General features: G+C 46.0%; 3 protein-coding genes across 5 annotated transcripts; 1 reads left to right on the top strand and 2 right to left on the bottom strand.

The window, feature by feature from the left end:
• Positions 1 to 765: 765 nt before the first annotated feature.
• Positions 766 to 2889, bottom strand: LOC109615057 (transmembrane protein 272-like). Of its 3 annotated transcripts, none has more exons than XM_020043342.2 (5): positions 2773 to 2889; positions 2272 to 2345; positions 2010 to 2060; positions 1637 to 1780; positions 766 to 1548 (listed from the first exon to the last, which is right to left on the bottom strand). In XM_020043342.2, exons 1-5 carry the CDS (start codon positions 2847 to 2849, stop codon positions 1274 to 1276), a joined length of 621 nt encoding a protein of 206 aa, XP_019898901.1. In that variant the 5' UTR covers positions 2850 to 2889; the 3' UTR covers positions 766 to 1273. The 3 variants fall into 3 exon arrangements, with proteins under 3 accessions (XP_019898901.1, XP_019898902.2, XP_019898900.2); XM_020043343.2 differs by having other exon boundaries at positions 1637 to 1837; positions 2272 to 2349; positions 2773 to 2858; XM_020043341.3 differs by having other exon boundaries at positions 1637 to 1837; positions 2773 to 2854.
• A 162-nt stretch (positions 2890 to 3051) lies between these two features.
• Positions 3052 to 13508, bottom strand: LOC105031496 (calpain-5-like). The gene is made up of 13 exons (XM_010905965.3): positions 13470 to 13508; positions 12666 to 12831; positions 11219 to 11350; positions 10746 to 10957; positions 10281 to 10473; positions 9901 to 10103; positions 7225 to 7302; positions 6636 to 7083; positions 6024 to 6146; positions 4589 to 4785; positions 4346 to 4464; positions 4029 to 4165; positions 3052 to 3920 (listed from the first exon to the last, which is right to left on the bottom strand). The coding sequence occupies exons 2-13, from the start codon at positions 12828 to 12830 to the stop codon at positions 3744 to 3746; spliced, it is 2184 nt and encodes a 727-aa protein (XP_010904267.3). The 5' UTR covers position 12831; positions 13470 to 13508; the 3' UTR covers positions 3052 to 3743.
• A 4350-nt stretch (positions 13509 to 17858) lies between these two features.
• Positions 17859 to 20975, top strand: cnpy4 (canopy FGF signaling regulator 4). Its single transcript, XM_010905957.4, has 6 exons — positions 17859 to 18049; positions 18208 to 18334; positions 18883 to 18979; positions 19514 to 19636; positions 19886 to 20003; positions 20145 to 20975. Exons 1-6 carry the CDS (start codon positions 17962 to 17964, stop codon positions 20252 to 20254), a joined length of 663 nt encoding a protein of 220 aa, XP_010904259.2. The 5' UTR covers positions 17859 to 17961; the 3' UTR covers positions 20255 to 20975.
• Positions 20976 to 21220: the final 245 nt, after the last annotated feature.

The following is a 21220-nucleotide window of genomic DNA, read 5'->3' as shown; positions in this document are numbered from 1 at the left end:
ACCGAAAAAAATTCAAAGATCGATTGGAAATGCCAGATCGGTTAGCACAATGTCCTGCAGAACAACCCATTATGTCCGTGTGAAATTATATCAATTATAGAAATTTAGAGATTAAATGTAACGCTCCAATCTCCTCAGTCCTCCGAAGATCGCGAAAAAAGCCTGATGGCGCTTCAGTGGCTCCTCGGCTCAGATAGCTGTCAATCACAGCTGTGAATCACGACGTCACACCACCGTTTTTTGAGCATTAAATAACTAACTAAAAACCAACTTATTTTAAAAACAAACTCTTGAATTTACATTAGCGTGATACAAACTACAGTAAATGACAGAAACCAGCTTCGGAAAAAAGATATTTGAAGGGTAATTTAATTGTTTAGTTGGTCTTGCGTCCCATTGAATAACATGGGGAGGGCGGGGTTTATGACCTATACTGGGACCACTCACCAGGGGGCGATCGAGACGTTTTGGCTTCACTTTTCAGGGCTTGTGCGGCACGCTTGAGTCCTACCAAGGAAGTTCCGGGAGTCTCCCGCATATTGATAGCGGCTCCCTGACGTCCGCAAATGAGATCCAATCTCCCGGAATCTGGAGCAAGACCGCACACTAGACTAGAGTGACTGCGCGCGCACGCGCGTGTGTGACAATAAATGCAGCGCGTGTGAGAGCAAACCGTCCTTATAGCTGTGTGTTGCCGCTTATTAGACCGATCACCCCCGGGCGATACCAAGTGTAACAGAACAGGACCCCCCCCCCCACCACCCCCGGAACGAACCTCCCTTAAATGACTTGCAGGTTGAAATGTCTGGAATGTCGTCTATGCATGTGCACGCACTGCAGACCAAATCCTTGCTCCGATCGAGCTTCAACCTGAGCAAAAAAACTGACAAAAGCCGGTGTGGCTTAGTTCTCATAAAAATCCATGTCAGTTCCCGACCAGGTAAGTTATGTTTTTCAACTGCAAGATCAACTTTACTACTCTTTACCCTGCTTATTAGCCACCGCTCGCTCTCTCCGATTTTCCTCTGCTCTCCCCCAGGTCTCTGCTGCAGCGTCACTCAGGTGCAGCGTCTAGCGTCACTAGTCCCTTAAAGGGGCAGCGACATGAATTTTCTGTCAGCATACTTTTAATCTTAAACATTAAATTATCGTTACATTAAATGAATCACTTTTAACTTCCAAACTTATTTATGCAGCTTACTTATGTCACATTTTAACATGGGTTACACGATGACAACACAGTTGCATTTTGAGTTGTTTTTAGGTATTACATCTACATAATGACCTCTTCTGGACTACTTTTATCGCCAATCTGAACACTTTCCGCCTTACTACATCCTATGCAAGCGCTTATCGCAAGCCCACAGCAGCAACCACAACAAAGTACCACGCACAAACCCAACAGTATCAAGTACGCCAGAATGTTGGACCAGAAGGCAAACAGGTACAGTGTCCTGTTACAGTACAGGTTGTTAATCAGAGTCTGGTTGTAGTTGGGGATGTTCTTGTTGTAGTTGGGCTGGTAGATGGAGTAGATCCACACGTTTCCTGCGCAGAGAGATTTTTATCATTCAAATTGTAATGACTTGATACAAATAACACAATATTCTAAATACACCTACCACCTCACACTCACCGCAGATGAACCAACATAACAGGAATAGGGACACCAAGCCACTACAGATGTTGCAGAGCACCTTGAGGGAGGATGTAGAGTCTGGTGTACTGATCAGGCAGCAGCAGGAGGAGAAGACAGGGACAACGCCCATGGCCCCCAGCACTATCAGGTAGATGGGAATGTAAGGCTGCCGAGGGCAGTCATTCAGGTACACCGACCCTGTAGCATAACAACTGACATTTTCAGAGCGTGGAAACGGATGCTATATCTGAGAGCATGAGGTCAGTGGCGTTTACAGATCTAAGTGAATCATAATGGCACAACGACAACATGTAAGTACATTCACGGCGGGGTTTAGTATGACATTTTAGGTTGCATTTTAGCTACTCACCAATTACGATGTTCGCAACAAGCATGGCGAATGGTACTACATTGCTGCTCACTGATAGGGGAGATTAGAACAAATCACTCCCAGCTCAGACTGAACAATCCTGCATTTGGCATATCCCTAACACAAAGCTTACTGCAATTCAACTTCAATTCTAACTATAGATTACAACGGATGGAATCTAAAAGATCAGAAAAAATATGTATTTATTGGTGCATGAATGTGCTCCCACAAGACAGGTGTGCTGATAGTGATTTGATTTTACCCATATCCTGTGTGGAAAGCTTTTTGTTCATTTTCCAATCCTGGATTTCCACCAAGGAATAATCAGTAACAGATCTGTCTGCGGAACAACACACACAATAACAATTAAAATGTCCTCTTCGGAGTCTTTTCATCAGGTTCCAAGAAACATACAGAAACGTTCCCCGTTGTGAGAAAGAAATTTTTCCTAGGTGTAGATACAAACAGGCTAATTACATTCTCAGTTGTGTGATTGATTCTCTATTGTTGTCAACACCATACCACCATTGCCTTTAATGTGCTGTTCTCACAGGAAGAATTACCTGGACACACCAATGACACCGCTGGGATAGTGTTACCAACTGTGTCTCTACACATGCTTTTTTTGTCAAGAACAGATTCATCTTACACAAAACATTATTACAAACAGCCTATAATCTAATATTGTATGTTTTCAAATAATTTGTTTGTGATTTTGGTTCAATCAAAGATCTACAAGCTATGTACCCAATGCATCTCCTACCGTGAATTTATTTGTGTAGATCTGATCACTGTAGGATTATCCCCTGGTTTCGAACTGTCTGCAGAATGAGGACACATTTTGTTGACAGAAGTCTTATAAAAGTCAACTCTGTGGGCGAGTCAAAACACCAGCTAAGCAGGTTCCACATGTATAATCAGTCAGGTTCACGTTTAGCAGATTCCTGCCTAACAAACACTGTCTGCGTGTGTTTCATCACAGTGATCCCTGATCCCAATGTGTCCAGAATCTGAAAAGAGGGCATAGTCATTAAAGATCGAACCTTTCATGAAGCTATGTAAAAGCTCAGATGGCCAGGTCCCAAATACCTACTCCTCATTTGTATACTACAGTTCAAATGTTTTGGGTCACTTAGAATTTTCCTTGCTTTGAAAGAAAAGCACAATAAAAAAATATTGCACTGTTGATAAACCAATCAATTATAATACAACATACCATACAAAGAACAAAAGGTATAACACAGTGTAATGGCCAGTAAATTGGGAAAGAGTTTTAAAAGTAACAAAAACAAATCTTAAAGATATGCAAGGTGAATGACATACTACTCAGATAAACTTGGCAGAAGGTAACAAATGTCTTTTTAATGTTTGCATGGTTTGGTTTAGGATGATGAATTACCCTGATCTGTCCAGTGGAAATATCAAGTAAGTTGGGTCGCGCTTTGACACACGTTAACTTAACTGCTGGCGCAAACTGGTCATTGTGTTTTTTCTGAACTTAATGGTTCCTCAATAGTCCGTGTTAATTGCATCTGATCCAGTGTTACATCACACCAGTCCACGCCCAGACTGTGGCTTGAAGCTATGAGCGACATGTTTAAATGCTTTTCTCTCTTCAGGAAAGCAATCCTTAACATTGTCTTACAGTGGGAGAAACGCGCCACAGTCTGTCTGTCACAAGTCTGTCTGTCACAAGTCTGTCTGTCACAAGTCTGTCTGTCACAAGTCTGTCTGTCACAAGTCTGTCAGGCATTCGCTGGACGAGGTTTCCACGTAGATGCATCCCCGATATCCTGAACGCGATTGGCCGCCGTGTAGGTCAAGTGTCCGGCTCCGCCCTCTCTCTCTGTTGTCGGTCTGTAGTTGAGCTCTGCCCAGGAGAGAGTCCCACAGTAGACCCCGGTGCCACAACTACACACACACACACACACACACATTTAGAAAAAAAACATATGCTGCCGAATAAAATTCAAATCACATATAACCTTTTACTAGTCCGGGTTTCCGTTGGTTTCTAACCTCTATTGAGATGTGCGCTTCGGGAAATCTCCTGTAGAAAATGGCCCTCAAGTTGAACTGTGGGTTCCCATCCCCCTTGAACACGCGTGTTCTCATGGCATCGTCCTCACACCGGATCACAGCGTACACATCCGGTGCTACGTGACACAGACGGGACTGGCCTTGGTTAAAGAAAACCCTACGGCCGGTCAAACCCCGGCTCTAAGACTGGCGTGAGCGTCATAGGGTAGCGCCACCGTTCCGCGTGTGTCATGTCAATGAGTGGCGTACCATGACGATGTAATAGTGACATAATGGCACGGGGATGTGTTTTATACCTGTTTGTTTGGGCTGGCTGAGTCCTGCGGCTCTACGCAGGTGGATGGTGGTCACCACCCAGGGTGGGGGCAGGCAACACTGCCACACTGATGGAGGGGGCAGATCCTCTTTCAACTCACTAGAGAGGGGGAGAGAGATGGGGGAGAGAGATGGGGGGAAGGATTTGTGTGATCCTACACACACACACTAGACATTCCCCCCTCCTTCCTTCTAAACACCACGCCCTGCTCATCCCGCCTCACCTGAGGCTGACGTGGGAGTGCGAGAAGAGTCGCAGCAGGAAGCGTCCAGTGGCCCCGGGCTGGAAGGTGGTGGGCAGGAGGACGTAGCGAGCCGGACTCAGGACCACCCGTAGGGCCACGCTGCGGGAGTCCATGTACACGGAGCTGGCCGCCTGCTCTGCCACGCACTGCACACGGCTCAGCCGGTTCGCCTCCACCTGGGAAGGTGATTCTTCCTGATTTAGTATATTTATGTGTACCTGTGTACTTAATTTCGGTCCTAATAGGCAATCGTTGGGATGTTAGTGGTTTGGAGATGTCTCTGTAAGCTGTGATTGCAGGGACAGAAAGGTTTGCTCGTTGTTGCCTAGCTAGGTTGCTGCTCGAGATAACACCACTCTGTCATATGAGACGGCCCCCAGAACAGATCGGAGTGTGTCCCTAATTGATAAGGAGTCTGTTCTTCAGGACAGGTTTGTTATCCTTTGGTCAGTAAACCAACCCCCATGCCTTTAGTTCTGGGATATAAACCAGAGCCAGGATTGGGGAAGCCCTCTCTTGCATTTTCCTCCCTTCTGCCTGCATCTTTGCTCTTGCAAACATCTTGAATCTCCACAAAAACGTATATCTTTGATACTTGTAATGTAATTGTCATACGCTATATGTAAAATGAATTTGCTACATTAATTCATTGACTATTTGGAATTACTGTGACATTCACTGAGTGACCCTTTAGACCATTTCTACAGTCAGACTTCAGGGACCTGGTTGTGTCTGGTGAACGAGGTGCGACTGTAGCCTGTCAGCCGGCTGATTGGTGGGCGAACATCTGGGTGGGTGGAAGGAGGAAGTAGTCTGAGGTAAAGTGGAGGGTTTCCCTTCATGCTGGGTGAGTTGGTTCCTCAGCCGGGGATGTGAGCCGCCGTCGCTGTCGAGGTTATTTTTGCATTTAGGCGACAGCTGCTTATCTCCTGTGTTTTGGGTACCTGTTCTGCTGCCTGTTCCGAGGCATAGCCGACGGATCAGTGGGAGTGAGCAGAGGAGCCCGACAAATACGGCTACGCACCAAGACGGAGAAGGGACACGGTAAGTCGTTTGTCTGTATGGGAGGTTATCTGCTGGGTTTTGCTTGGGTTCGGGGCGTACCTGAACTAACAGGCACGCTGATGAGAACCAGCTACACGGGATGCAGCAGAGCCAGTCTGTCAACCCATCCCTGTGCATGGTTGAGGAATTCAGAGGGCTACAGACAGCCCCTCACAGACCGGGGACTCACCCGTAGCACCTTCACAGACTGGGGACTCACCCGTAGCACCTTCACAGACCGGGGACTCACCCGTAGCCCCTTCACAGACCGGGGACTCACCCGTAGCACCTTCACAGACCGGGGACTCACCCGTAGCACCTTCACAGACCGGGGACTCACCCGTAGCACCTTCACAGACCGGGGACTCACCCGTAGCACCTCAAAGCCGATGGGCAGATTCTCTCCTCCTCCGTCCTTCCTCTTGATCCTCCTGTCCTCTTGCTGTAGACAGATCAACACCTCGTCCTCCTTCCCCTGCACCTCGAACATGAACTAGGAGACACGGAGAGGAAGGGACGAGGGACAGGGCACGGGGGGGGGGGTCAGATAGAGAGAAGGGGAGTTCTATAGGGACATATTTAGATTAGCTCTAAGCGCCAGCGCTGTTTTTAGCTTTTTTAACCGCAACATTCTGAATAGCCATTCCCTGGACTATTTCCACACCATTAAGATTGCAGTGGTTTCCATAATAGTATGTGTTGAGTAACTGCAGTTATAGCAACACAAACTATTTCCATGCTGTCGTATTGAACTATATTTGAGATGCTAGTGTACGTCCCAGAATATTAATAAGCTTCTCAGAATATCAACAATTATCACTACTGTCAGAGTGTAGCAACTGAATTAGGATCAGTTCTCCCCCACAGGGTCAAAACCAATCTTACTCTAATTCAATTGTATCCAGACCATGTGGTTAGCTACCAATCTGTTGTGTGGGTTCACCTGGGGGTTGTGTAAAACTAATCTGTAGTGTGGGTTCACCTGGGGGTTGTGTAGAAAGGTGCCTTTGTTGTTGATGCAGCCTCCACATCTACTCCTCTTATCAGTCTGTCTCTCCCACCCTCCATTCAACTGCCCATCTTCCTTCAACCTCTCTACTTTCCTATTGCTCCTCTTCACCACCTCCTTCGCCACCTGCGCTTTGTCTTTCCCGCCACCCCTCCCTCTCTCCCCAAGTCTTGCCTCCCTCCCGTCCCCCCTCTGGTTCTGGTTCACCCCCCCAGGCTTTGGCACGTCCTTTCCCAGGTTACGGGCAGGGCGGCTGGGGAGGAGGATGCCGGTGGAGGCCCCAGGGGCGTTGGGTGCCTGAGCCCACTCCCCAGAGCAGCGTGTTTCTCTCCAGTGGTCGCTGGGCCACAGCAGGGTCCGTTCCACGAGGCGACACACCACCATGTCTGTGAAGTGGCGGCAGAAGTCTCCGAACTCCATCCTGGGGAAAGTCGTGGGTGACGAAGGCGTCATTCAGCTGCTCAGCATGAATTGTAGCGGATTGGTGAGGTATTACATTGAATCTAGGTTACTGAGACAGTCTTTTCTCAAGAGTAACGTTTATTAGACTATTTGTTGTTACCAGAACTCGCCAACATCTCTGACTATGAGGCCCATCTTCTCCCTCTCAGCACGACCAACCTGCTGCCACTGCTGAGACCTGAAGGGGGCAAATAAGCACTGCGACAGGGGTTCCCTTCATATGTTTCCTGGTGACACCTTTTGCCATCTGGTTGACAGAGAAACTGATCATCGCTGACAGTCATCTCAACGTAGAGATGTTGGTCAAATGGAACATGAGACACTACTGTCTTCCAGTTAGAACAGAAACACCATTCTAAAACCAGTCTTAGAGGGGACAACAACCCTCCACAGGATTTCAATTGGACTTAATTATTATTTCTTATTTATATATTTTCTCCTGATTATGCCGGTTTATTTATGAGTTATTTGGATGACCAGATTATTGGACAAAACATTCCTTTTTGTTGATGTTTTTATTTTAATTTTGATGGGTCCCCTGAATGAGAATTTTAATATACCTTAAATGATGCTATGGAGCTGAAACTTAGAATGGCAAAAGTGAAATCCTTTCTTGATACTTCTTTGTGTCTTGACTCAGGTTCTTGTCTATGACGATGCATGGATAATTGGTATGCTCATATCTTAAAAGAATGTCTAAATGAGAAACGTGAAAAACCACATTATTGTCTCTGCATGGCCACAGATTCTTATTTAAGTAAAGACAGCACTATTAAGAAATATCATAATGTCCTCATGGCTGATCCTGTATGTTGTAGGACTTTCTCTGACCCGCCTCTCATTTCACACAACAGGACTTCAGAGTCAGAGATTTCATGGACAGGGCTGACAGTTATGCCTCCCTACCCACATTGTACGTCAGGGCAGCTGGAAGACATTACCTTTGACATCTGTTCTACTGGAAAACAATATAACTTTGGGCAGATCCTCATATGCAGCTTAGTCCCATATCTAATTTCCTGTCCATTCTAGGAACATTAGAAGAGAAAAACTAGTAGACAAATTAAAATGTGTATTATAGAGTACCAGAGTGCTATAAAGGAGGAATGACCCCAAATCCCCTGTTGTACAGTAGGTCATTTTACTGAGGCCGGTCACCCATCTCTTCTATGTCTTCTGTGCAATAAAACAGGTCAAAAAGTAATGTACTGGTGAGAAACATAATCTCGGTTTCCTTCACACATTTCAAAACTCGGTGTACTTGAGGTTCGGACAGTCTGTCTCTTGTTTCCTCAATGGGACTCCTCAGCTCCATCTTCTGGTTACTAGAGTTCTTGTGTTTAAACTTTTATTCATAGGAATTTTTCTCTGTTTCTCTGTCCGGAAATGTACGCTACAGTATCTCACAAAAGTGAGTACACCCCTCACATTTTTGTAAATATTTAAGTATATCTTTTCATGTGACAACACTGAGAAAATCACATTTTGCTGCAATGTAAAGTAGTGAGTGTACAGCTTGTATAACAGTGTACATTTGCTGTCCCCTCAAAATATCTCAACACACAGCCATTAATGTCTAAGCCGCTGGCAACTAAAGTGAGTAAAACCCTAAGTGAAAATGTCCAAATTGGGCCCAATTAGCCATTTTTCCTCCTCTATGTCATGTGACTCGTTAGTGTTACAAGATCTCAGGTGTGAATGGGGAGCAGGTGTGTTAAATTTGGTGTTAACACTCTCACACTCCCTCATACTGGTCACTGGAAGTTCAACATGGCACCTCGTGGCAAAGAACTCTCTGAGGATCTGAAAAAAAATATTGTTGCTCTACATAAAGATGGGCTAGGCTATAAGAAGACTACCAAGACCCTAAAACTGAGCTGCAGCACGGTGGCCAAGACCATACAGCGGTTTAACAGGACAGGTTCCACTCAGAACAGGCCTCGCCATGGTCGACCAAAAGAGTTGAGTGCACGTGCTCAGCGTCATATCCAGAGGTTGTCTTTGGGAAATAGACGTATGGGTGCTGCCAGCATTGCTGCAGAGGTTGAAGGGGTGGGGGGTCAGCCTGTCAGTGCTCAGACCATACGTTGCACACTGCATCAAATTGGTCTGCATGGCTGTCGTCCCAGAAGGAAGCTTCTTCTAAAGATGATGCACAGGGTCTCTAACATCCAGCAGCTCTGTGATGTCGTAGAGTAGAAGAGGACTCCAGTGGCAACCTGTGAAGCTCTGGTGAACTCCATGCCCAAGAAGGGTTAAGGCAGTGCTGGAAAATAATGGTGGCCACACAAAATATTGACAATTTTGGTCCAATTTGGACATTTTCACTTAGGGGTGTACTCACTTTTGTTGCCAGCGGTTTAGACATTAATGGCTGTGTGTTGAGTTATTTTAAGAGGACAGCAAATGTACACTGTTATACAAGCTGTACACTCACTACTTTACATTGTAGCAAAGTGTCATTTCTTCAGTGTTCTTCAGTGACATTAAAAGATATAATCAAATATGTGAGGGGTCTACTCACTTTTGTGAGATACTGTATATATAAAGTATGAAATTATGATGATGTACTTTTGTAATACACATTTGACTGTTAAAAAAATAATGTATCTGCTTTGATCGTGAGTGTGTGTGCTGGAAGGAAATTAAGGCTTCTCAAACAGAAACTTTAACCCCACTGTGCCGTACGAACTTGTGATTTTGGGCCAAATGCTGACATCTGCGGTACTACTTGAACCTATGCCCATGACCAGAACCGTGGCAGTAGGCCCCTCACCCCTGGCTCCAGGGTCCGGTCCAGTCGGCTGTGCCCCAAGGGTTCCTCATGCGGACCATGAAGAGGCGAGACGTCCCGCCACGGCTGCCCGACGATGGCGACCTCTCTCCCCAGCGCATCTTCCTCACCGCAGTGATACCGTAGGCGTGGCCCCGCACGAGACCACAGTCTAGAACGGACTCTACCGACTCCCCCTCCGCTGGCTATAGAGGGAGGGAGAGACAGTGGGGGTGGAGGGGGGGGGGTTATGCATGCAAACCCCCCGGGTAAGCATTATCGACTAATCATTTCACAATCCGGGTGTAATGTTTTACATTCCAGCCTGTTTTTAGCCTGTTTCAGCAACGGTTAAGCAGAGAAGCGTTCTGTCGGTCACTGACCCGTATGGAGCAGGTGATGAGGCCTCTACCTCCGTGGGCCTGGGTCAGCGTCTGAAACAGCGCCCTCCTCTGGTCGGGGTGCAGGGCGAGGGCCTCCCGGTCCAGAGTCAGAGGCTCCGAAACGCCCCCTGTGAAGTCGACCAGGGCCTCCGCTGTGTTGCCTCCTTCTAGGGCCTCGTAGCAGCCGTTCAGCCTGGGCAATGGGTGGAGCGGGGGTGAGAGACAGGGAGATGGAGGCATGGTTTGGAAAAACATGGAGAAGGAGTCGATAAGTGAAGATCAGGAGCATTAGGTTGACTACCGGTTCATTTAACTGTGTGGCGTATTCGTTGCATTTTGATGACCTCATTTAAAAACTCTTTACATCTTTAAATATGTTTCTAACTTTAGTTCCCTGAGGGGGTGAACGAGGTGCTGGGGTGACTGGTGAAAGGTGAACTCTTTCAGTCGACTGTAACGTCTCACTTGGCATAGGCCTTCTCCAGCAGGGCACTCCAGAACTCTCGCAGTGTGGCCGAGCGGCAGAAGAGCAGGGTTCCGTCCTCGCTGACCGGCAGGAGGTCGTCCACCGCGACGTCCGTCCAGCGACCCAGCCGCCAAAAGCGGAAGTGGAAGATCCCGGCGTACAGATCAGGACGTTTGGGGTTCCACTCCTGTTCCACGTGGTCGGGAATCACCTGGCGGTGTAAGACAAGACCGGTTTTAAAAAAAGGTTTTAAAAGGGGGGGTTGTCATCGAATGTGTTGGTACCAAGGTTACCAACGCTGGTTCTGGACAAATGAAATGTGCGTGCAGGCTTTTGTTCCAGGCCAGTGCCAAAATTCAGGTATAAATATCATTGAGATGATTTCAGTGAAATGAAATCAGTGGAATGAAATCAAGAAGTAAATCAATGAGGTGACTTTTAGGGATTTGTCCTCTGCCCTTTAGCCTCCCACCTTCTTCCACAGTGAGGGCTCCGAGGCCAAACAGGAAGTGGCGGCCACCATCCAACAGTTACCCAAGATGCCTTGGTGCAGGTCCTGGGTGCTGATCCCATCCACAAAGAGACGAGGATCCTTACAAAGCTCCTGACAGAGAAGGAGATAAAAAAGGATAATAATTCCCATGTAGCACAGTACACAAGCTTGTTTATATCTAGTTTAGTTTGACATGGTTCCAGTCTAGTTATCAGTGTGTGTTTATGGAGTCCGTGGTCATTTGAGGAGTGTAGAAGAGAGAGATCCTGTCCATGTAAAGCTGTTGATCTTAGTTTGACAGTTTCGGGTTGCACACATTCATACATTAAAACAGATGGACACACACACAAACACACACACACACACACATTTATACATTAAAACAGATGGACACACACACAAACACACACACACACTTTCATACATTAAAACATGGACACACACACAAACACACACACACACTTTCATACATTAAAACAGATGGAAACACACACACTCATACGTTAAAACAGATGGACACACACACAAACACACACACACACACAGGTCATAACCTGTACAAATGTAACTCTAGAAAAGTTCTGAACTCAGTTTTCCCCTATTATGTATCCCGTTCAAACTACCATGTGACGTATGTAGCTGACTGGATTTTATGACAGTTATGATAGCTGAGGAGGGGAAGTTCACAGCGTCCAAGTCTTCTGTGCATGCGTGTGTGTGTGTGTGTGTCACTTCAGAATGAGATGACATGCTGTCGTATGTCATCTTAACATTCGACCCCTGGGGGATTCATTCTTGAAATCCCTGAGCTGTGCAGCTTAAGGAACACAATACCATTAACCCTTTGTGGTTAGCACACCTTAAACACGGCCTGTCTAGTGAAAGAGGAAGTGAGCCGAGAAACTAACCATCAACAAAGATGCCCAAAATCTCAGAGTAGAAAACCGGAACCTAATATCCAACCATTAGCTACCTCCTCGGATACACCACTCATCATCGCACACAGATGGTGCGTCGATCGAGCGTTGCTTTCTTGAACACACACGCATACTTATGCAAATGTGCACCACACACTCTCTGGTGTGTGTCGGGTTACGCTGTCCTGATGCCTGCATTAGAAAAAAATTATAATAACCTAGTTTAACTGGAATAAAAACAAATTAATAGAATTTGAGTTAAGACTAGTGGAATTAGACTGTGGAAATATACTGCCGGAATTAGATGGGAGGCCCCTGTCACTGAGAAAACAAGGGAGGGTGGGTTCACACTGCTGTGGAGAGGAAGAGCGATTAACTTGGTAGAAATGTGTAATGTCTGTTTCTGTGTGTGTGTGTGTGTGTTGTCTGATTTAACCTATCTGTTCCGCCTAAAACACTTCCATTACGCACCCTCCCCCCCTCTGCCAACCCCTCCCTGATCCTCTCACCTGGGGTCTCTTCCATGTCAGTCCGGGGGGCGGGGCCCGTTTGTAGAAGAGCGACATAGCGGTGGGGGGGAACAGGGGGTCCTGGAAGAGCTTGCCCCGGCGCAGGCATGACCTCTTCAACTTGTGGTAACTCTGCCCCTGGAACCCATACACTTTTTCTGGCATACTGTCCATGAGAGAGGACAGGGAGGAGAGAGGCAGCCCCTTAGTTAGAACAGGATGTTACAACGTCCTGAGGATGATGGTTCACAGGAATATGGAGATGGGAGGAGCTCGAAGGGTTAAAGCCAGAGAGGTCAGGGGGAGGGGACATGAGGTGAGGACACAGTTTAAGTAATTTCACCAAGCTACTGCCAAGAGGGCCGTAAGAGAGTGTGTGTGTCTCTCTCTCTCTGTGTGTGTGTGTGTGTGTGTGTGTGTGAGCAGATGCTTTTCTATGTCAGTGTTTATTCCAGGAGTTGATGTGTGTCTGCGATGGATCTAGCTGTGCTGAATACCGACACACAAACAGTAAATGACACTCTTGCTTGCCCTTTCTGGGCAGCATGTTGAGGGGAACTACGCCGAGGATAAGCACTTCTTCAAATTAACACCTAAAATGAACTGACATGGGTTCTGTTCAGTGACCGATCGCATGTGTTTTCTGTGCACGACAAAAGCTAGGCTGACATAGGCCATACGACAGTGTTCTGTGGCGGTTATCCTCTATTTCAGTCAAGCTGGAATTAAAGCAGTGTTACTATATGTATGTCCAGGTGAAACACAAATTAGATATAAGAGCATTCTGGGTAACAAAGTGTGTACCTGTTCTTAGTGACCTGTCAGCCTAACCACGTTGTTTTCCGGCAAGACAGAATTCCTGGAGCTCAGGGACGTCCGGCAAAGCCTTCCTTCTTGGTCATAAGTACCATTCCATCTCCTGTGTCCGCTACGGCATTAACCCTGGAAGGGTCTTTGATATCTGCTTTTTTATATATATATCTTTTTGGGGACATCCGTACCTTCCAGAATGTATTGATAGATGTGTTTTAAGAGACGGGCTCTGCTTCTGCTGTTCCCATCTGCCCTCTTTGTTTCTTATGCAACCCTCGTGGGCTTGATGAGTGACCAGCTGTAGGTCTCCTGGTTGTCCTTCATAGTCCCATGGTCAGCAGGGTCTCCTTTGGGAATATATGCTTCACTGAACTACCGTTCAGTGATCCTGGAGGAAATAAAAGTTAGTCAAAAAAAGATCAATCAAATTGTTAAGAGACTATTTCAGTTAGTGACCGTAAAGCAATTTGTTTAGGCTTCAGGGTCCGTTTCAGCGCGTCCGCCTCGCTCCCTGGCCACTCGTTTTGGGTGGTGTCGACACCAGCGGCGCAACTCGCGACTCTTTCACAGCGTCTTGGCGTGTTGGATGCCCCGTGTCCCACCTGGGGAGGGTTTCCGCGTGTGTCGTTCCAAGAGACTGCGGGTCACAGTTCAAAAAACTATCTATCTCCCCCTCTTTATTTCAAATCTTTCCAATATATTTTTACCATTGGCATTAGGTTGTTAAGACCCCAGCACCAGGGAATTTCAGGCAAAAGCATCTCAAAGGACTTTAAATAGAATAGGACCTAGGTCTGGTCCGACTTGTGTGTGTATATTTGCGGGTGTGTGTGAATGTAACCATGACAAGGCATTGGTAACATCAGTAGCCCGTAGCTGTGTGCCACTGTAACCCAACCCGGCGGACAGACAATAAGATATTCCTTCCCTTGCTCTGTGCGAGAACACACAATTAGCCACAGCGCCTCATAGACTGGGCCATGGGCCCAAGCACAAAGTCCCTTCAGAAGTGCTTCAGTCATTACATTATGAAGTAATGTGTGCTGTCAAGCACAAGATTGGGTGAGCTGGCCAGTCTGAAGTGCCTGACACCATGCGAGGGTCATTATTGTTACTCACAGGTAAAGGCGTTTGGTTGCCTCTTCGATAACACTATCTGATCTCTCCCTTTATCATTGGCGTCCCTTTATATTGGCATGTGTGTGATTCTAGTTTTACTATACATGGACCAGACATCCCAACAAAGAGTAAAACCTGATGAGTCTGTCTAACCAATTTCTTTTTAGCACGTACCGACAAGGATTGTAAAACAAATGTGTGTGTGTCCTACTGCAGCGTCCATCATCTCCCCTCAGCTCCTCTGCAGGGTCCAGCTCCTCCCCTCAGCTCCTCTGCAGGGTCCAGCTCCTCCCCTCAGCTCCTCTGCAGGGTCCAGCTCCTCCTCTCAGCTCCTCTGTAGGGTCCAGCTCCTCTCTTCAGCTTCTCTGCAGGGTCCAGCTCCTCTCTTAAAGCCCTCTGCACAGTCCTACTCCTCTCCTCAACTCCTCTGCAGGGTCCAGCTCCTCTCTTCAGCTCCTCTGCAGGGTCCAGCTCCTCCCCTCAGCTCCTCTGTAGGGTCCAGCTCCTCTCTTAAAGCCCTCTGCCGTCCTGCTTCTCTCCTCAACTCCTCTGCAGGGTCCAGCTCCTCTCTTCAACTCCTCTGCAGGGTCCAGCTCCTCTCTTCAGCTTCTCTGCAGGGTCCAGCTCCTCTCTTAAAGCCCTCTGCACAGTCCTACTCCTCTCCTCAACTCCTCTGCAGGGTCCAGCTCCTCTCTTCAGCTCCTCTGCAGGGTCCAGCTCCTCCCCTCAGCTCCTCTGCAGTGTCCATCATCTCCTCAGCAGGATCCAGCTCCTCTCTTCAGCTCCTTTGCAGGGTCCAGCTCCTCTCTTAAAGCCCTCTGCACAGTCCTGCTCCTCTCCTCAACTCCTCTGCAAGATCCTGCTCCTCTCCTCAGCTCCTCTGTAGGGTCCAGCTCCTCTCGTCAGCTCATTTGCAGGGTCCTGTTTATCTCTTAAGGCCTTCTGCCCAGTCCTGCTCCTCTCCTCAACTCCTCTGCAAGGTCTTGTTCCTTCCCTCAGCTCCTCAGCAGGGTCCAGCTCCTTCCCTCAGCTCCTCTGTAGGGTCCAGTTCCTTCCCTCAGCTCCTCTGCAGGGTCCAGCTCCTCACCTCAGCTCCTCTGTAGGGTCCAGCTCCTTCCCTCAGCTCCTCTGCAGGGTCCAGCTCCTCACCTCAGCTCCTCTGCATGATCCCGCTCCACCGTAGTGTTCTTCTTCTCTCTTCAGCTCCTCAGTATAATATTCTGCCCTCTCCCTGACCCCCAAAACCTCACAGAAACCTTATCTGTGCAAGACACTTTTCCTCCTCTCTCTACTTCTCTCATCCCTCTTCCTCTCTTTCCTTCTCTCTGTCTATCCCCTTCTCTTTTTCTCTTTGTCTTTTTTTGACTTTATACTTGTCAGTTACACTTTCACATAAATCTTCATTGTTGTTTGATTTCTCTAGATTTGGTCTTGCCTTCCTTACCGGGCCTCTCTCTCCTCACTCGTTCTCCCATGTTGTCATTAAGTGAGTGCCCCCTGTCACCTGAGTCCACAGGGGGGGGAACCCCCCCCCCCCCCCCCCGCCACCCCACCCCCTTCTTTAACTCCTCCATCGCCAGACTCACAACTAACATTCTCATTTTCATTCAAATTCAGGTGCTGTGTATGTTATTGTGTACACATTTGGAGTGCAAATGGTGTACACAATACACCAGTGCTGGTCAGCATTTTTAGTTTTTTGGGGGAACTGGATTGTGTTTTTTTATGGGGCACATTAGTGTTGAGTTTTTAATCGGAGTTTACATTAACTATTTTACTGGTTTCACATCCATCTAGTCAACTGTATTTTTTTTACTTCCATTCAACGTGCAGTCATCATCTGCTTCCATACACATTCTGTGTTGTTTTGGTATGTCCCTTATAGCTAATTTCTTTCTGAACTCTTATTATGGGCGCCATCCTCTGTTCAGATATTGCTGATGCCTGACAGATCTTATAACGCCTAGATAGGTATTTTAAGTATCAGCTTACCAACTCATATGTTATAGCAATCTGTAAGTAGATGACTGGGGAGAAAGGTTGAAGCAGAGAAAGACTGCCCCCCTAATTAAAGCCACGGGTTGAAGAGGAGAAAGACTGCCCCACCTAATTAAAGAAGGGGTTGAAGAGGAGAAAGACTGCCCACTTCTAATTAAAGCCACAGGTTGAAGGGGAGAAAGACTTCCCCCTCTCAATTAAAGGCCAACCACAGTACACCAGGCATTGTCTGCAGAAAACTGGATCCCTTATAGCAGATAACCAATAAGGGGATTTGCTGGTCAACTTTTGTGGAAATACAACTTTTGTCTCTCCAAACAGACAATTATAGTACCAATGATATAGTCTTTTCGACAAGATGAATGTCTTTAACCCAATTGTTTATATATCTCACGCAGAATATCTTAAAAGGAGAGTTCTGTCGTGAATGTCAACCTGCGGTACCTAGGTTAGACCAGAGCCCGCAACTCTGATAACGCTCCAACAAAAATGTAATATAATAAAACGCACAGATTGTCAACGTTTCGATCCCAAACTGATTTTTGTTGGAGCGTTATCAGAGTTGCAGACTGTCATCTATCGTTACTAATATATTTTTTTGTGCTGAACCTGACGAGTTGGATGTGCATATTTACGTCTTTCCACAACCTGCAGTACCTGTCAGGTACGAACTCGGTGAGAGGTGAGCTAGCTTGCAGCGCCACCTCCTGGAGTAGCTGAAACTGCTTGTTATATATTCATTAGATGCCATGACCTGACTTTCTTGGCTAAAGTGTGCTCTTTGCTCGAGCGTAGAATTGCATGGTGTCACAATGCCAACTACTTTGTCCATATGTCTGAGTCTGGCTGATTGCACTGTTGGTGACATGGCAAGCAACCAGAGGTCTAGGTGAACTGGACCAGTGTCATATGTCAACATCATCAACCGGTCAGATATCTTTGATGCCTGCAATCATAACACAAAATGTTTCATAGATGCACTTGTAATACAGCAAAAACTGTTAATGTTAAAAGGAGTACGAAATAAATATTCTTGACACCATTGAGATCAATGACGGGTTGGAACTTAAAAGCGAATTACCTCGATTGCTGCAGACACAATCTCATAGCAAAATGAGACCGTTTTTTACGTCAATATTGGCCTATAGTGCAACCATTTGTCTCTTACTATAGTTCTGCTGGGTTTGACCATATCTATGCTCAACTAGTTTTCCTAAATCGAAAGCTCACGATTGTCTTTTTTCCTTTTGGAATTGCGTCAATTGCTCATGCGCACTGCTATGTTCTTGCTGCTTGTCTCACAAAAAATATATCGATGTGGCGTCTGTAAAGGGAAGGAATTTGGCACAAAGTAAAGAGATTTGAAATGGAACCGTTCTTTTTCTTATGCTTATTTTGCGTGTGCAGCTTCGCATTTGCCGTCGATGACGAAAGGCTGCCTAATAGATGCGAAGGTAGCCTATATGTGATGATGATTAGGCATTCACCACTAGCCATAATGTTATATTTGCTATGTTTGGTTCAGTCTGTGAGTGTCCTCGTGTCTTACTATTGGATGCGTTCTGTTATTGGACGCGTTTAAAATGTTTGCTTTTTTGTCTGTCTGTCTCAGTTTGTAAGTTTCTGACGGTGGAGCTGCAGGCAACCCTGGATAAGACGGGACGATCGAAGGAGGTTTTGGAGCTGGGAGCAGTCCTGGACACTGGGAAACGCAAACGCAAGATCAAATACAACACCTCGTACGTTACACCAGACCCTAAGGTTTATAACACGGGATCTCAAACCATGGTTCAATATTAAAGTTCAAAGTATACTGTGTTCTTATGAGATTAACCAAAGTCAAAACGACGGAATATTGTGTGAGCAAAGCAAGCATGTTGTCACCAGAATTGATTTTCAGTCCAAATGAGCTATTCCCTTTCTGTCAAAATAGACCTACAATAATGCTCATTGTCTAAATCCCAAATATAATCCTAACCCAAAAGCTATTCTTACATTAATAGCAAAGGGAATTCAGACTCCAATCCAGAAAAAATGCCCAATGTCAATACAAATTCAAAAACAAGTAATGTTTCATTGTTTCGGATGATTCACTTGATCGTGAACTGCTGAAAAAAAATGAACAGTTCAAAAACCAGGTAATGCTGGACGTAACTCGACACATATCCTCTAAATACGTCAATCATTGCTTCAGGCCAGATGAGATGCATTTCGGTTACTGCTACGGTTGCACATCTCAGCAAGAAGAATAACACTTCAGGTAAGTAACTACTGTTTCTGTTTGAAGGGAGACCCGACTGACAGAGGCAATGGATACCATCTGTGAAGGGATCCTTCAATACAGTGTCCACGCTGAGAGACCAGGCAGCCTCCGATACGCCAAGGTCAGCCCTCCGCCGTTCGCATTTAGGCGGCACCACTTGGATAAAACATCCTATGGTTATTTAAAAAGCGAAATACATTTAGGGCCAAAAATTTAAATCGCTCTTATAAATTGCCGTCTTCAAATACTTGGTTGTCGCCAGTGTAGATGAACTCACTGCTGAAGTCATATTCTATGTATTGTGCTAACTAAATAAAAAGTTAAAGTTAAAAGTGGTTTTGAAACCTATAACAGCCATCTTAAGGGACAATCTGTGATTACAACGTTGTAGTACTCATTCAGTGCCTTGGTGTTTGCACGGTTGCCAATAGTTAGGCAAACTTCCTGAACCCTAGAGCATATTTTCTCCCCAGTCAAGTGTGCTTGCAGGCACCAACCTTAAAAGCATAATCTCTTAATTACCAGTTACTAACACAGTTACTAACACACCCGTAAACTAGTATGGGAATATAACATTCTATTTACTACAAAATATAAGTGTCTCTGTGTCTGCTAAATGACTTACATATCAACTAATTGTCTGTGTGTCTTTTAGGGTACCAGTCAGACCATGGCTACTCTGAAGAACCTTGTCCATAAGGGGGTGAAGGTGGAACTGGGCCTGCCCTATGAACTCTGGGATGAACCTTCTGTGGAGGTTTCCGACATGAAAAAACAGGTACAGAATCAGGCTAGCTATGTAAACCAGGCTAGCTATGTAAACCAGGCTAGCTATGTAAACCAGGCTAGCTATGTAAACCAGGCTAGCTATGTAAACCATGCTGCGTATCATGAAAATAATGTTAGTGTGGTTACGTTTGTTTGGTAATGACTGTGTCTGGTTTCAAATTTGTGTGTGCGCGCGTACGTGTGTCTGGCATACATTTTGTGAGTGTCTCTGGTTATAATTGTGTGTGTGCGTTTGCAGTGTGAGACAATGCTGGAGCAGTATGAGGAGGTGGTAGAGGACTGGTACTTCAACCATCAGGACAAGAGGCTGGAGCGCTTCCTATGTGAGACGCACGTCCTCAAGACCTCAGAGCTAGGTAGAATGCACATACAAGCACACTTTCAAAGCAAGCTGACACTTAAAGCCCTAAAAACTGACACCTGAATAGTGGCAAACACCACAAACAAAGCTTCACATGTTCAGAGTGTTCAACAATGACCTTGTTGTTCTCTTTCAGAGTGTCTACAGGAGGTGTGGAAGGGTGACATGGGAATAAAAGGATCGGGAGAGGAGGCAGCAAGCGAAGGAGAGGGAGAAGGGAAAACGCACGATGCAGGAGAACTGTAAATTCGCACACAAGTCGCCCTGAGTAAACTCCCTCTTTCCCATGAGGCAGGCAGCCCTGTTCCTGGAGTGCTGCTGGAACTGGCCCTGTTGTTGAAACCCGGCACAACACTGAGCTGCTCACAGGGACTGAGACACCGCGCCTGAAGAGAGCCCTCCATTATATGTTTTTGTCTCCAACTTTAATATGAGCCAGTGTCTCATTCAGGGGAACCCCTGCCCCAGGATGTGCCTCTTCAGAACCAGGCTGGCCTTCCTCTGCCATATGGGAGTTATGACTATTCGTGCGTGGTTACAATGCATGGTTGACCAGCCAAGGCAACATTACAAGTTTTACATCTGCGTGTATGAGATATTACTCTAATATGCACATGGAACAAGACGCCATCTAGTGGTGTGTGGCCAACTTTTTGAAGATTTATAAATGTATCCTCATGGTTTCCGTTTTACATCAAATTGTTATCAACAATTTGTATTCTCCCAAACCAGAATGAATGTGCCTTTTCAGTAAGTGAGTGACAGTCAGAATCCTGCACTACAGATTGAAAGTGAATTTAAAAGCAACAGCGAGAACCTTTTCAAGAATAGTGTGTTTTAATTATTTTTTTACATTTTGTATCATTGTACAACTTTATGGTACATTTTTTAAAACATGTTTTCATATACATGTTTCCAAAAAGCCATATGTACAGTTCTTACATTCAAATAAACTGTGTTAATCTTGGAATGTGTCTGAATCTGTGTAGTTTAGCTTAAATGGTTTTTACAGTATAGGGAGAGAGAAAAGTGTATATTCCTGCCCTTTAAATTCCATCAGTTCAGAAACTACGCTAACATTTCATTTCTCTTGCATTTTGATTAGGTAAAGATGTCATTTTGAATTGCAGTTTGGTTGTCATTTTTTATCAAGTTGGAATTGGCTCTCCTCTGCTAGTTATGTGACATTGTACTGTGTTGCCATCTTGTGGT

The sequence above is a fragment of the Esox lucius genome, chromosome 24, assembly GCF_011004845.1.
Source record: "Esox lucius isolate fEsoLuc1 chromosome 24, fEsoLuc1.pri, whole genome shotgun sequence".
Taxonomy (NCBI): Eukaryota; Metazoa; Chordata; class Actinopteri; order Esociformes; family Esocidae; genus Esox; species Esox lucius.
Note: the sequence above shows the minus strand (reverse complement) of the source record. Positions and strands in the feature narration are given on the sequence as shown.

What these genes read in the sequence shown, in the direction of transcription:
- LOC109615057 (XM_020043341.3), bottom strand. Translation starts at nt 2,849, where the DNA reads ATGTGTCCTCATTCTGCAGACAGTTCGAAACCAGGGGATAATCCTACA. An exon ending in TGTTGCGAACATCGTAATTG is followed by an intron (nt 1,838 to 2,009) that starts GTGAGTAGCTAA and finishes GTTATGCTACAG; the next exon opens with GGTCGGTGTACCTGAATGAC. An exon ending in GTTATGTTGGTTCATCTGCG is followed by an intron (nt 1,549 to 1,636) that starts GTGAGTGTGAGG and finishes CTCTCTGCGCAG; the next exon opens with GAAACGTGTGGATCTACTCC.
- LOC105031496 (XM_010905965.3), bottom strand. Translation starts at nt 12,830, where the DNA reads ATGCCAGAAAAAGTGTATGGGTTCCAGGGGCAGAGTTACCACAAGTTG. An exon ending in CTGGAGAAGGCCTATGCCAA is followed by an intron (nt 10,474 to 10,745) that starts GTGAGACGTTAC and finishes CCCATTGCCCAG; the next exon opens with GCTGAACGGCTGCTACGAGG. An exon ending in TCGGCTTTGAGGTGCTACGG is followed by an intron (nt 4,786 to 6,023) that starts GTGAGTCCCCGG and finishes TCACCTTCCCAG; the next exon opens with GTGGAGGCGAACCGGCTGAG.
- cnpy4 (XM_010905957.4), top strand. Translation starts at nt 17,962, where the DNA reads ATGGAACCGTTCTTTTTCTTATGCTTATTTTGCGTGTGCAGCTTCGCA. An exon ending in GCTGCCTAATAGATGCGAAG is followed by an intron (nt 18,050 to 18,207) that starts GTAGCCTATATG and finishes TGTCTGTCTCAG; the next exon opens with TTTGTAAGTTTCTGACGGTG. An exon ending in GCAGCCTCCGATACGCCAAG is followed by an intron (nt 18,980 to 19,513) that starts GTCAGCCCTCCG and finishes TGTGTCTTTTAG; the next exon opens with GGTACCAGTCAGACCATGGC.